Raw genomic sequence first — 16,346 nt, 5'->3', positions numbered from 1 at the left:
ATTTGTGTTTGTGTGTGTGACATGTATGGATCTAAGTATATATTTTTAGACTTTGAAGTATTTGATATCATCAATATTTCAATGAAGTAGACTCTCTCTCACTAAACTGGGCTACATGAAAGAGGTCCAGAATGGTTAATGACGGCAATGTCATCCAGTCTTACTCAACCAATATTCCAAGAGAGAATCCCTTATGAGCAGAGACTTCCACTAGTGTAATAAATTGACTTTTCTCCTGTGAATCAAGTGGTTACATCATGCAGATATCCTTGGGGGAAGTGTTCTGCAGCTCAAACTGTAACAAACTAAGCATGCATGTTATGGGCACAATTATTACAATAGTTAGGTCAAAAACATATTCCCAATATATCTTACAGAAGGAGTTGTTAGCTTCAGGGTATTTATAATCCACTTAAAAGAATACACATGGGATGAGAGGCAAATCATTAAATCATATTTCTACGGCAGCTGAAGGAGAGTAGGGTCTTTCAAATCATAGCCCCAGTTGGACACAAATTGCTTATAGATATAACCTTCTCTTGGCACATATTCAATAATAATATATATATTGTCCTGAAAAATAAGGCATTTCAAAAATTGAAGCATTTGGATTCAGACTCCATGGAAATGATAAACCGCCTCAGTGTATTTGCGGAATTAAGAGAGGAAGCGACAACTTCATGATGATGAGTCTCCCATAGGAGCACAGAGAGATACAGCCTAAAGGTATATAAGGAAACTATCCTTAAGATATTTCATTAACTATTTAGTGGTATATTTTATGATATGTGTGGAGAGCTTGGGCTTTGAAGTTCAAAGCTGAGTCCTTTTATTTAGAAGATATGGAGAAAATGCACTTCATGGAACTCCTATGAGCCTCAGTTTCCTTCTTCACACACAACGGAATTAACTAACCTGACACCAGGTTTGCTATCTATGTATGACATCACTTGACAAACAATGCGGAAATTAACCAAGAATTCTTCGAAATAAGATGCTTCAACAATGACTTCACATTGGTTTCTAAGTTAACCTAAACAAATTAATTTGGGTCAGATTGTAGAACTTTTGGTAGGCTGTTTTCTGTAGATAGTATGACATTAATACTTACCCCTCCGACTCTTTCAAAATGGTCTCCATCTTTGTCAAAGTCTATCAAGTGCCCATTAAACAACCAAGTAAACACAATGTCCAGGGAGTGATCATGTGTCACCTGGCATGGAAGAACAATGCTTTCTCCCACAGTGACATCCATGCTGGAAGGGGGAACCATCACCTTTGTTGGGTCTGGAATTGAAAGGAGACAACGAGGGCTGTGAATGCAGGTCAGCAGTAAAGCGCTCCCCTTGCTCGCATGTGTAAAGCCCCAAATTCCATCTCCAGTACCATCAAACTTCCTCCAAACAAACAAACAAACAACAGCAACACAGTTTGTGAGTTTGTGTGGCAGCATAGTGTAGAACCCCGCAGAACATACAGCAGAAGAAAAGTAGTTGGTTTGGTGATCTTTCTAAAGCTGAGATCACCCAGCTTCAGTTAGCCGAGAGGCCCAGATTTAGACAGAAGGTTATTTTCAATATAAAAAGATGAAGCTGTTAGCTGTGTGCCTTTCACAGAGCAATAGAATTCCGCCCAGAAGCCATGAGGTGAGATCTCTGGAGATAAGCTCACAAGGGCCCACTGGATGGCAGACTACCCTGAAAGATCCTGTTTTTTAAAAGGTTTGTGTATCTTCCCGGTCTCACTAAAATCTGTATCTGTGTTCCATACTGTCAGTTCCGAAGGCAGCTCCTCTGTTCTGGAGATAAGACAACAGCCAGCATTTCTCAGGAACTTGTAAAGCCAGTTTCCTCGCCCTTCCCCCCTCCACCACCAAAAGGAGCTCTTTCTCTATCACTGGCAGAAGGGACTGACTAATGGCTATTTGTGGTGGCCTTTAGCATACCAAAGTGCATGCTGGCCTCCAGGTTTCCTCACTATCACAAGTACCTGTTCCACATTTCAGAGTCCATGCTAACATCCTAGCCCCGCCTCTACTTGAAACTGTTCAAGCTCATGGGCTTCCCTCCCCCAGCTACTCAGTCTCCTTTTAACTCTGTTACTTCTGCTCTGCTCCCTCTCCCTTGTCTTCACTGTCTTTGTTTTCTCTGTGTCTTTGTCTTCTCTGTGTCTCCCTCCTCCCCCTCTCTCTGCTCCTGGTTCTCTCAGTTCCTGTCTCCTGGCCATACTTAGTTTACCATTTTCTCTCTTTGTTCTGAACTCTTCAAAATGCCTCTAGTGGTTCTCTCTCCCATGCCTAAAATAAAAATCTTCCCTTTCACCGTATCACACAGCAGTCATGCCATCAGTTTATGTACATATAAGCAGAAAAATCCAGGTAATATTTTTTCAAGACAGGGTTTCTCTGTGTAGCCTTTGCTGTCCTGGACCTGCTTTGTAAAAAAGGCTGGCCTCGAACTCACAGAGATCCTCCTGCCTCTGCCTCCCTCAGTGCTGAGATTACAGGCATTCGCCACAGAGCCTAGCTAAATCCATGTAATTTGAAGCTTGCTTGACTTTTATTTTTTTTTTTGTTTGTTTGTTTGTTTTGTTGTTGTTGTAAAGGTGACTAGTATTGTAGTGTAGAAAATGAGAGGAAAATTCAAAGACAGTAATAAATGGAAGCAAAAAATTTCCACACAAAACAAAATCAAACCACCCTCCATATAAAACTTCTGTTTTTTCCTTGATGTAAGCAGAGAACTGAGAAGTAGTGAAACTATTGTTTTCATTTATGTAGAATTTTCCTCCATCTTCAGGCTTATTGTTTTTTTTTCCAGTTGTTTTGTTTTATATCACTGTAAACATGCTAAAGGAAACCTCCCTCCCCTCCCCCCCAAAACCAGGGCCTTAAATCAGGTTCAGGGCTTCAGTAGGGCTGCTGCCCATGTAATTCAGAAAGTAGCTAACCCGTGTCACATATTCTGGAGACAGGTCACAAAAAAAAAAAAAAAAAAAAAAAAAAAAAAACAGGTAATTTGACTTTATGTCTTACATTACAGGGTATTTTTTGTTTGTTTTGTTTTGTTTTGTTTTGTTTCTTTAAGGCAGTTTCTGGGCCTGGCTTCACCAGATCCTCCTCACTCCCTACATTTCACAACAAAAATTAATTCTTAGCTCCTGCACAGTGCTCTCCTGTCCCCTTTCTGCTGAGCCTCAGGGTTGGGGGCGCCAACCTCTCAAACTAGTAAAGTCTATCCCTGTCTTCCTAAGATTGAAGTGAGACTATTGCTTTCTTCTCCTCTAATGATTTATTTCTTACACACGGTGGAGACACAGCAAGGCATTCCTTCCAACCCGTATCTTCCAACTTATATGTGTTTGCTTATATCTTTATCGACCTATTTCATAATCTGTGTAATTTATAGCTTGTCACTTTGAAATTAGTAGACATCTTATGGAATTTTATTACAACTATAAGCACAATGGTAATGAATGGCACGAAGAAGGTGAATTCTGTACATGGCTTCTCCAAAATAAAAAAGACTAGTTTCAAACTGAAGAGATGGCTCAGTGCTTAGGAGCGTGTTCTCTTCCAGAGGACCTAAATTTGTTCTAACATCCTTATCAGACAGGTTACAACCCTTTGTAACTCTATCTCCAGGGGTATCTGCCACGTCTGTCCACACCTACACAGACATGCATACAATATTAAAATAAACATTTGTAAAGGAGTATTAGTTTCCAATGTTACCATTTACATGTTTTGTTTGTTGGTTGGTTTGTTTGTTTTAACTAGGCTGGATCAAGCTTGCTTAGCACAGGTTTGTCAACTCTCAACCCACTTTGGTTCTTTACAATGCTACATGGCTTTATAAATGCTGTGAGAGGGTACAGTGGTTGCAAGCAATAGTGACCTCAACATAGTGGCCATGTCCACTATGTAAATGGAATCTCAATTCAGTCACACTTCTCAAAAGTCCTCACAGTACAACAAAGTAACAATTGCAAACAAGATTAAATCAAAACTACCACCATCAAGAAAGACAACAAACAGAGCATAAATTAAATATTGTCTGTATTCAAAGGACTCTGTTTTAGCCTGTGAGACATATACCTATTTATCAAAAGTACTGCTTGAATTAAAATTTGTGGTAGGAAATCATATTTCATGGGAGACTCCTTCCCATGAGTCAATAATTATATATATTTGTGGGGTATGATGTGAGTTTTCTTTGTTTTAATATACATGTTTATATTTTAAAAATTTATACAATATATTTTGATTATGGTTTCTTTTTTCTGCCAACTCCTTCCAGAACTTTCCTGCCTCCCTACCCACTCAGCTTTATGTTCTTTCTCTCTTTCTTTCTAAATAAAAAATAAAAATCAAACAAGCAAGTCCACCAAAGCACCAGAACAAAAATCCAAACAAACAAGCAAAGGACCAACAAGACACAAACTGTGTAAACAATATACAATGAAACGGAAAAGTCCACAAAAACAAAACAAAACACGGAGTTTGTTTTGTGATAGCCAGCTACTCCTGGCCACGGGTCCTGCTGTAGTGTTGATATCCTCCATTGGAGAAAATTGATTTTCCATTTGACAGAAGGTGTCATTTGCAAATAAGTTTTTAGTTAGAGGTGGGAACCCATGTCTGCTCTCCGCTTCCTGCTAGGACCATGCCTGGCTTAGACCTGTGCTGGCTTTGTGCAATATGCTGGTACACATATAAGTGTGTGTTTAAAAATTTCATCATCTATGGAGGAGGCTGATTGAGTGATAAGAATCATTCCTAAGGCCCTTAGCACTGTTAAGCCCTCCACATGATTCATCTCACTTACTCCTAAGAGATACCATTATTATCTCTGTCTAATAGACAAGAATATTGATGACCAAGAGAGGTCAGTAAACTGTGGGTTTTACTATCCTGCTTTCCTTCATGTAGCTGAGAACATGCACAAGTCTTTCAGCCCTCAAGCCTAAGGGCATAAGACAGCAATTCACACTCTTTATTATGTGTACTCAACTGAAGATATTTAAGTGCAGAAAGGATTTTAAGAGTTCCTGCCATAGGATACAAATAGTACCGTAAAAGAAATGAACTTATTGTTACAAGTAGATAACACATAGGGTTTCCTAAAATGCTTCCTCTAGTGGTAAGAGTACACACCAGACTCAGAAGGCTCAAATGTCCAGGTTGAAGTCCTTAAAACTATCATTCCCTGATGTTTGGGTCATCAGCAAGGAGTCTGCACATATTCCAAAATCTACATGCATTTGAAATTATATTGTTTCCTTTATATAACTTCTCTTGTTTTGTGTTAGAAATTGAACCCATTGCTTCGCATACCTTGTAGCACCTAATCACATCCCCAGCACATTCAGGGATCTGGGACAGGTTTTTATTAGTGAAACTCTAATGCCTGTTAACCAAGGACCAGTGGGGTTTCTCACACAAAGGATCATGCTGGCCGAGTTGTAGTACTGACAACAGCTAATTCATTAATTTAGTGCTTGTTGCCAATTCATGCTCTGAGCTCTGAAGTAGCAACAATCAATGCAAAGTAAGTCATGCATGTCCACATACCAGAGAGGTCTCCCAGGGACTAGGGAAGATTAAACTCTGGAGCTGGAAAACCTCATTAGGTCCTTGGTTTTATCAGTGTTTGCTTCTTCAGCACTCTTGTTTACTGTGTTATGACATCTGATGCTTTTACTTGATTAATTTCTTTGAATTTGAATACAACTGCTGTACACAAATAAACAGATGGCTTCTTGTGAAAACAAACTGTCTCCCTTCCTTTGGTTTTAATTCATCAAGATCACGAAGGACCTGTATTTATGACTTCTGTTTTCACAGGTCGCTCTCACCATTGTTCTGTGCACAGAGCTCTCAGAGGCAATTAGAACTCAAGACGCTGTTTGAATCTGGTTGCAATTAAGTGACAACAGTAAGTAGGCCCAACAACACTCTAGATCCTCCATTCTGTGGTAGTTTCCCATTTCCAGCATGGAGAGCGACGAATCCAGGACTCTAAAACACTGATGCTAACTGACACTTGTTTACTAACTGCCTAAGCTACTAAGAGTTTATAGAAATTATTTTATCTCCTGCAGTGTTTTCTACATAAACCCACTGGTCTGTTTTAAAGAGTTTAATGACCACAAGGAAAAGTGAATCATTAGACAATTAAATAATCAGATAAACAAATGGATGTATGCAAGATGATACACATCCAAACCATTTACGTGCTGACTTGGTGACAGGTAAAAGGGCCTTCTGAATTAGTGATAATGTCTGTAGAAACAAGTGGTTTTGGTCACGCAGCAGAGATACCCACTTAGCCATGATTATTTGGAGCGCCACCCATAACAGCCAGATTGTGAAGTCAGCCTCGTTGTTCACCAGCAGATGAATGGGTAAAGAATAAATACAACGTAGTATGGAGTTTTTGATTGGCAATAAACACAGGACAAAATTACATCATTTGAAGAGATTTGGATGAAACCAGAAATTATCCTGTTAAGTGACATAAGCCAGCCTTATAAAGATAGTTATCCACATGTTTCTCTTGTGTATAGAATCTAGATTTAAAAACAATAATATAGAAAAGGCTGGGCATGGTGGTACACTCCTTAATCTTAGCACTCAGGAGGCAGAGGCAGGCGAATCTCTGTGAGTTCAAGGCCAGGTTGGTCTACACGGTGAGTTCCACAACATGCAAAGCTTTAGAATGGCACCACCCCTGTCTCTCTCCTTCTCTCTATGTACACACACACACACACACACACACACACACGATTACATGTGGTAGAAAGACACACACACATGATTACACGTGGTAGAAATAAAGGCAAACACTAATTTCAAAAGTGCTTTCAGCCCATGGGATAATAATTCCATTAAAAAATCTTCACGTGAGTGAGCACAAGCCTATACATACCTCATCCACATGCAGAGATAACAAGATAACTTTGCATGTTGGTCCTTGCTTTCTACTTTGTTCGAGACAGGGTCTCTTTGTTGTTCATCTTTGTCCACCTGCCTAGCCGGCCTCTGAGCCTCTGGGGTTCCTTCTCTCTCCACATGGTCACATGGTAGGAGTTCTGGAACTACAGATACCCCACATACAAGTTTTCTGGTATCTGAATTTAGGTTCTCATGTTTGCGTGGCAAACCATTTACCCATTTAGCCATCTCCTCACACACAATGATTCTTTCTACTGTACTGCTGATGTTGCTCTCTGAACATCACATCTTTCATTTTACTTTACAGTTTCTTCTCATTTCAACCACAGTGCTAAGATATCCACTTGGTGCCTATCAATGAAGTGAGTGTGTATGAGTGTGCATGTGCGAGTACGTGTGAGCATGTGTATGGGCGAGTACGTGTGAGCATGTGTATGTCTTTAGTGTCTGTGTATTTATGTGTGTGAGTGTGTATGCACATGTGTGCATGTATGTACACACGAGTATGGACGTGTGTGTGCATGAATGTGTGTGTGTTTGTACATGTGTAAGCATGTGTACATGTGGGTGTGTGCATGCGTATGTGTGAGTGTGTATTTTTGTTGTGTGAATGTGTGTGTGAGTTTATGTATGTGAGTGTGAATATATGTGAGTGTAAACCTATGTGTGTGTGTGTGTGCATGAATGTGTGTGTATATATGTGTGTGCACATGTATGTGAGTTTCTGTATTTGTATATGTGTGTTTCCTCATCATGAATCATTTGTTATCAAATTTCCTAACTGTGATGGCAAGATTGTGTCTTCTGTTTTAAAACTATTATTTATTTTTTAGGAAGGAGTTAAAAAATATGTGAGATTCTTTAAAGGCTTGAACTTGCCAAAGAGCTAATGGCTGGTTTACTTTTAATGACTTCAGGGAAAATGGACAGAGAACTCTGCTTTTAATAATAGTTAAATACCACAGCAAAGGCTGCTGATGTATGTCACATGCTGGTGGGTAATCTTCAACACTCTGTAGTTCACCCCTATTTTTCAATAAAAATAAAATCAATGCTGGATAAACTAATTTATCAATTCTTTATCAGATATATCATAAAAGATGTCCTAAATATTAGATGGAAGTCAAGGTTCTCAGGGACCTGAGCTTTTTTCTTTTACTCTAGAATGAAATTTGACAGGGATAATGGCAAATGGGTGCACTTTTAAAATCTAGCACACTCAGTATGTGCTGCAGGGTTGGCAGTGCCCAAAGAGAAGATGACTGTTTCAGAATGAGGTATCCATGTAACTGCCAAAAGAGTTAATGCAGTCTCAGGCTGCACTCATTGCCTGTGTTATTCCAGGTTAGGGAGGAAATAATTCAGTTGTAGTTTGCATTAATCAGGACATAGCTAACCACTACTGACCTTTGGACTCAGTGACAGGTTATTACACACAGGCTACCGAAGGATCCAATACATTTAAACAGCAAAAGTCACCGAGAGTGTTGAGTACAAGAAAGAAGAATTAAGAGAAGTAAATTAAGACAGTAACTCTTAAACCCATGAAGGGTTTTCAAGGAGAAGCTCAGTTGCCTGTTTTGTATTTGCCCACAGTAGAAAGGAGAGAGCAACAGGACCATTTTAGTCCCGCAATAAGGAAGGGCTTTCTAATCATTGGATCTTTCTAACGGAAAAATGGGTTTCCTGGGAAAATCCTGAATCTCCATTTAGAGAGATGTTCATATGGATGAAACAACCATCAGAAATAGATACAAAGTGACAATGATGTCTAGTCACGCTGGACAGGGTCTGTTGCAACATTGCTGATTTCCTCCTTCCATCGGTACCCACCGCACAATGGTGCCTGCCCGGCTTCTCCACCTTACACCATTTGCCTGCTGTGGCTTTGGCTGGTGGGCAGCTTCTGGGAAGGTATTCTGAGTTTACACAGAAAATTCCTACGTGAATCAATTACTGCTGTGATGGCTGTCAAATGGCCCTTTGTGACCACCTTTCTATGCATATACACCAGGAGACAGTCTACTCTAGTGAAGCCCATTCTTGCCTTTCTGATGTGTTTATTTACTTGCAGATACTGACAACACCTCATGACTTCAACAGTTCATAGGCTATTACCGACATTATTTTAATGTTTAAAAAATTTCCACTTTGGCCAGTGGGAGTCTTGTGAGGTTGGAGTCTCTGTCCTGGTCAGTATTTCCTTACATTTTGACCCAAAAAGATGTTCTAGACCTCTCTGGTGTGTGTGTGTGTGTGTGTGTGTGTGTGTGTGTGTGTGTGTCAGAGAGAGAGAGGCTCTTAATGCTCATCATTTTCCAGGTAGGTTATGATGGGTTGGTTACAGCAGGCACATATACATGTAGCCATGCCCAGCGTTTTTCTCTTCCCTGTGTGCTGGAGATTGAAATCATGTCCTCCTGCCTTCACAGCAAGCGCTTGCCTAGTGATTCCCCAGCTCCAGGCTTATCTGACATTTCTCTTTTCTATATCCCTAGAATCAATCACTTCTCCAAGGAACCCTGGTGTCTTCTTAGTTGACTATATTTTTTGAGAAACCTAGATAGGGTACTCATTTTATAAATGTGCTCATTGTTATAGACATCATCTTACACAGACACACACACACACACACACACACAGCACAATACATGCAAGAGTATACACATGTAAACAGTTATAATTTTAAATATATCTTATTTTGCAAATAATTCTTTATTGCCTTGAGTTTCTTTTTGTGCCATTGTGCTTACTATTAATCCCTTAACCCTGCTAGTTACATCCTCTGCATCATGCTGCATCTATCCATGACCATTTTGTATCCTACATTCTGGGCCCACGGACTCATCAGCCTAGAGAGCTTTCTACCCTATCACATCATGGTTCATAGTCAGTCATTGTGATTTTTCCTTTGTGTTAGGAAAGAAAAAGAAGGGAAGGCTATTTAGTTTGAATTTTATTTAACATATAAATGGTCAAAACTCATTCCCAGGGGTTAGAGAGATGGTTTATCTGCTAATGTGCTTGCTCCACTTGTGTAAAGACTAACATTTGGATCCCCAGAAACTACACAATGTCAGGTTAGTCAGCAGCTGCACTAATTCCAACACGTAGATACAAAGATCCCTCAAGCAAGGTGACTAGACAGACTAGCTATATCAGTAAGGTCTGGGTTCCCCTGAGAGACCCTGCTTCAGGTAATAAGGTGGAAAGCAAGTAAAAGAAATTCCCAATATCAACCTTGAGCCTCAACACACATATTCACGCATGTATGCTTGCACAAACATGTATCCATGCATATAAGAACATACATAAACACATGAGAAGAAAGAAGTAAAAATAAAATATACCACCAAACATTAAAACTTAAAAGACAGCTAACTCTAATTGGAAAGCAGATGCCATTTAAAAGCTCAAGTTTTACATTACTTACAACAAAAACAAAACAAAACAGAACAAAAAAAACAGAATCGACCATGCCACTTAAAACAATGACTTTCTACACATCGAATGTACAATGAGAAAAATCTGAGTAATTACACAAATAAAATAGTTAATGTTGAGGGCAAGGCATTGCTTAAAAATATATTTAGCTTTAGAGACCAATTCATCTTTAAGTAAAGAAAACTGGATTCATTTTCTAATTATTATACTCTGTTGGGTCATTACATTCTACAGTTTATTCTTATTTCTTCGATTTGTTTGTTTGTTTTTCTGAAATAGTGTTATGCTGTGAAGCCTGGGCTACCCTGGAACTGCACTTTTGTCTCAGCCTCCTGAGTGTTAGGATTACAGGAGTGTGTCACTACTTGGCCACTGTCTTAGATTCTACATTGTAACACGACCCCCCCACACACACATACACATGCACACACGCATGCACACATGAACACCTTCCCCCCCACACACACACACAAGAAAGCACATGCACCAAATTTGCGCTTTTCTCCCAGTGTTACTTAATGGAATAATCCATTCTGTTGGGGAGTCGAATGGGAACATGAGATGGATGCCTATGGAGGTCCTTGAGAAATCTATGCACCCTTTCCTTTTCACATTGTTTTATTATGGCTATTAATAGGTACAAATTCCATGGCCCCTGAATCTGAAAGAATGTCCCCGAAAAGGACTTAGGATCACCTCCCTCTTTGGCAGCAGATACCTTATTTCAGCCGAGCAGGACCAACCTGCATCTATAACTCACCCTCATTTGGCACATAGTTGCCCATTGAAGTTTGCCTTTGGGTGATGCCCTCCCAGCTCTGCCTGTCTCCAACAGTGGCTCTATTCCTCGCAAACCGTAAGCATCAAAAATAAGGTGGCTCACTTGAAAGCACAGAGAGGCTGCCCTAAAAATCAGCGTGGAAGGAACACTGAGGGATCAGAACTGTCCCTCGCATGGCAGGCATTGCAGACGGAAGAGGGAGGGTGTGGAGGACACTGTTCTCCAGTTCTCTTTAACCCTGCAACCTAAAGAAGCCAGCGATGTATGAACCCTTTCCTGAATCCGGGTGTTTAACTGGTGCCTTGGTTCTTTGAGTAACGTGATAAATGACAAAACACCCTAGTCAGGCTGAGTAGAAACTGAAGACTCCTTTATAAAGCAATTTACAAATCACCTCTGAGCAGAATACTTATGCTCTATTATTGAGGAGGAGGAAAAAGAAAGACAAAACAGAGCTGTTTAATAAGAGTGACTGACACAGACAGAAATGTCACAAGCCAACCGAGGGTGGCGCATGTGTTGTACAGCAAGCACTCTTGTGATGAGTGAGGTGAGTGAATTTTTCTGATCCCAGTGTGTAGCAGAGAGGGCCTACCTAGTCATGAGAACAGAATTGTTCTATTGACACCCCAGCACTCTTGGTTGCCTGTCAAGTCTTAGCTCAACTACTGATATCAAGTTGTTTGTTTTTAAGAACAAGTTATAACTCGTGCAAATTCTTCCTACTCCACTCACTTACTCTTATTTTTGCATGCCATCAGGGAAAGCAAACCTTCTGGTTTTGAATTTGCGCCCTGTTGAAGTCCTGGGGCTGTCTCAGCTGGGATGCCTTTCTAAATGCTAAGAATTTTCTGAAGGTGTCCAAGCCTCTACGATCAATAAGAATAGTCTTAAGTCAGACTAGCAAGTAAGTAACCAAGGGTGGGAGTGGAGAACTGGCTGAATTTATCATCTCAGTTTGACATTTTCTTTTTAAAGCTTTCTTTATGGTTTAAAAGAAATGACAATAAAAAACAGACATTCAGAAAAAAAGAATGCTTCTCAATGACAAATTAAATAAAGACCATCTTTAAGTTAAAGTATAATTATAACCACTCTGTGACATTCAAAGAATGCTTCTCAATGACAAATTAAATAAAGACCATCTTTAAGTTAAAGTATAATTATAACCACTCTGTGACATTCCTTTGATTGTGATGGAAGATTAGAAAAAGATTCATACACATTTGCCTCAAGTAAAGATCAGACTTTTTTTCTGTTTGGGATAGAGGAAGTATAGGTCTGTTTCTTTCACTTACCACCCATGAGCAAATCTCCCATGGGTCACTGGGCAAAGGGGTTCCAAAATGGTCCCCTTGGAGTCAGTAAGACAGAGTGAATCACACCATAAACAGTCCAATAAATGGCACAATGAGGTTTTTGCAGATTAAAGAAATACAGTCTTGCATTTGAGGGACATTTGCTGTATCTACCAATACAAAATATGGGAGCACCTAACTAGACTCCAAGCAAAATGTCATGTATTTCTTGAGACAATGACAATGAGTTCTAAGGCAAAGCTTTGCCTTAGAAAGCTTTCATGCTCATTCACACACAGGCTTCAGTGTAAAGGAAGTATTAATATTTTAGACAGTAGATGGTGCTGCAACCTCACAAAATGAGAGTGCATACCTTAGTTCTGCTTAACCTGCTCCTGTCAGCAATTTTGCTCCTGTTTCAGTTTCTTGAGTTTAAGGACTCGGGAAAGAGGTGGTAATTCTTCCATTCTAAAGCATATGTCTGTGTTTGCTTATACATTTGAGACAGGGTCGCTGAGGAGCTCACAGAGTTTAAGATGGAGGGTATTAATTCCTTGGTGGACCTTATTAGCTGGCCTTTTATTTTATTTTTTTTCTTTCTATTTTGACATGGTGAGATTGATCTCTAAAGCTTTCTGGAAAACAGAATCTTGAGTAGACCCACATACCCCCAGCATTCAGGTCCACTCCAGCTAGCTTGTCTTGGGGACCCATCTGTAATTCTAAGTGAAGCTTATCCTGGGATCCCATCAATAAAAGACAGTAACAGCTGTTTAGCTGCTGGCAATAGCTAGAATGCCCCTTTGGTAGGCATGCTGGACAAGACATCAGACACTGAGCTAATGCAACTCTTCTTTCTGTTGTGCTCCCTCTTCAAAGCAGAGGATCGGCACACTTTCTAGAAATGTAACGGAGAATGAAAATCAGTAGATCTCTCAATTAAGGGGTTGTCTTTGTTCTAAATTTTGAGAAGATGCCAATTACTGAAAAAATGCTCTTGTAAGCCTGGGCAACTCTCTGGAGTAGGTTTGAGGTTCACTGCACAAGAGTACAGTTGCCCATCCCAGAAGAAGGGGAAGTTTTCTTTTCACTGAGAATTACTGACCCAAAAAAGAAAAGAAAATCAATGGGAGGTCAGAGGAGTATAAAGCAACTTAACTCAGTTTATTTTCAGAGTGATGTTACAACTTTTCATGTTTTTAAAATTAGGTGGAGGGGACATAAAAATCTGAAGACATGTCAAACATTTTAAAATTTCCATTTAATAGATGTAAAGGGCAGTGGAGGTGGAAGACGAACGAGAAAGCTGGCAGAAATGATGCAGCAACCAGAAACTGACCAAGAAAGACACGGGTAAAGAGCACAGGACCTTCTGTCTCATAAAAACCAAACACAGTACACTTCTGATAAAGGACAGTCTCAACCAGAGCAAGACAGGTAGGCAACAACTAAAAACCATGAATAGCTTGTCTCTTATGAAGCCATATTCCATTTATTGCTTCTTAGGATATTAAAATATAAACAAAACACCATGAGAAATAACTCCCAATCATGCTCATGCAAACAACCTTAATTAAACTCAGTAGGAAACACACACACACACACACACACACACACACACACACACACACATCAAAACCAAAAAGGGGCCAGCAAGATGGCTGGGCAGGTAAAGGTACTGGACCTGAGTTTGGTGACCTGGTAACCTGAGTTTGATCCAAGAAGCCACATGGCAGAAGTAGAAAACTGACTTGACTTCCCCACGTTGTCCTTGATCTTTCTTTTCCATACACATTCCAGGGTGTGGCCATACACAGAAAGAGACAGGGGCCTACACATTCTCTCTATATACATACATACATACATATATATATATGAAATTATTTTAATCTAGCCAAAGAAAGCAAAAGACATAAAAGTAGGAGGGGGGCGTCAGGGAAGAAGGAGTTCAGTAGGCCAGGGCAGGAAATGAAAGAAAATGGTGGAGATAAAAATGAGCAAAATGCATTATATTGCTGCTACTTTCATCAAAATGGTGTCTGGAATTTAAGACAAGAATTCAGACTTGACCCAAAGTCTCATATTTTCCAAATTTACATTTAAGTCATCTACAAAGAAAGATGGCCATTGCCATTGTGATAACCAAAGCACCCCCACTCTATGGCTTCATTTATGGAAAGACTGATCAGAAGGTAGCAGAAAAAAAAAAAAAAGTAGACCACAGTAGCAAGAGATTTATTAAAGGGCAGAAGGAGAATTTGCTATGTGGCTAAGACTTTGTTAGCAGAAAACATAATTTTTTCATTTCAGAAAAATGCTAGTTACTTAAATTTAAACAAAGAAAGCACCTAGACTCCCTGTTCAGAGGAAGCCCATAGGCTGCTCAGTTTCCAAGTGGATCCCCTAGTAAGGGGAACAGGGGCTGTCTCTGCATGAACTCAGTGGCTGGCTCTTTGACCACCTCCCCTGTGGGGTGCAGTTCTGCCAGGCCACCGAGGAAGATGGTGTAGCCAGTCTTGATGAGACCTGATAGGGTAGGGTCAGATAAAAGGAGAAGAGATCTTCCCCTATCAGGGGACTAGGGAAAAAAGCATAGGGGGGAAGAGGGAGAGTGGGTGGGATTGGGAGGAGATGAGGAAGAGGGCTGCAGCATGGATACAAAGCGAATAAATTGTAACAAATAAATAACTAAATAAAATTTTAAAAAAGAAAGCCTTTGAAGGCTTATAAGTATGAATGTATTGACATGTTTGTATGCATTTTATGTATATTCATTAATAAATCTTAGTTAAAAGGCACTTACATACTGAAATTACTCTTTAGAACCACCAGTTTATCATTGGTAGAGAAGATTGTAAGGGCAAGAAGACCACAGTTTAAATTCCAACAAATACATATGCATTATTTGTTTAATTGATATCCAGTCCCTGGGCTGCAGTGGAAAAAAAGTGAAGAACACTTTGCCAATTTGCTACAGTTTCTGATAAATCATTATTCACAAAGATATACATAAGAAAAACCAATTCACTCTTTAGATCATTCATCATCCAATCATTAAGTAGGCCTGATGCGCAAGGTGAATGGATCTTTCTACTTACAGATTGCTCTGTAATTTATAAAACCCTTCTGTCTTCTGCAATAATTAAAATAATAATAATAATAATAATAATAATAATAATAATAATAATCTTTCATTTTGTTACCATACCAGGACCTGCTCCTTTTAATAATTCCAGTAGGAGTCATTCACTTTAGGTTACACGGTGAAACAGGAAACAATACAATACTCTACAATGGTAGAGACTCACAAATAACACATGGAGACCCAGACAACCTTTATTGGATTATTGGAAACTAAGCCAGAGTATTTTCAGACATGGTGGCTAGTGGTTAGACCTCCAAAGGCAAACTATATATTCTATTCTATTCTATTCTATTCATTTTATATTTTTATTAATTGTAGTTTATTCACTTTGTATCCCAGTGGTAGCCCCCTCCCTCATACCTTCCCAATCCCACCCTTCCTCCCTCATCATCTCCTATGCCCCTACCCAAGTCCACTGATAGGGGAGGTCCTCCTCCCCTTCCCTCTGACCCTAGTCTATCAGGTCTCATCAGGACTGGCTGCATTGTCTTCCTATGTGGCCTAGTAACCCCCCCCCCCCCCTCTTAGGGGGAGGTGACCAAAGAGCCAGCCACTGGGTTCATGTCAGAGACAGTTCCTATTCCCATTACTAGGGAACCCACTTGGAGACTGAGATGCCATGGCCTACATGTGCAGGGGTTCTAGATTATCTCCATGCATGGTCCTTCGTTGGAGTATCAGTCTCAGGAAAGATCCCTGGGCCCAGATTTTTTGGTTCTGTTG

The 16,346-nt window shown here is 39.9% G+C and overlaps 1 protein-coding gene across 8 annotated transcripts in view; it reads right to left on the bottom strand.

Annotated features, from left to right (window-relative positions):
- Positions 1-16,346, bottom strand: part of LOC110555893 (contactin-4) — a 1,034,823-nt gene that overhangs the window by 32,476 nt on the left and 986,001 nt on the right. For all 8 annotated transcript variants that reach the window (XM_060383874.1, XM_060383872.1, XM_060383875.1 and 5 more), the window contains one exon: positions 1,112-1,287. In XM_060383874.1, coding sequence (XP_060239857.1) covers positions 1,112-1,287 — 176 coding nt within the window. The remainder of the gene's footprint in view (positions 1-1,111; positions 1,288-16,346) is intronic.

This window comes from Meriones unguiculatus, chromosome 5, assembly GCF_030254825.1.
Source record: "Meriones unguiculatus strain TT.TT164.6M chromosome 5, Bangor_MerUng_6.1, whole genome shotgun sequence".
NCBI lineage: Eukaryota > Metazoa > Chordata > Mammalia > Rodentia > Muridae > Meriones > Meriones unguiculatus.
The sequence above is the reverse complement of the archived record's forward strand: the minus strand, read 5'-3'. Positions and strand labels throughout refer to the sequence as shown.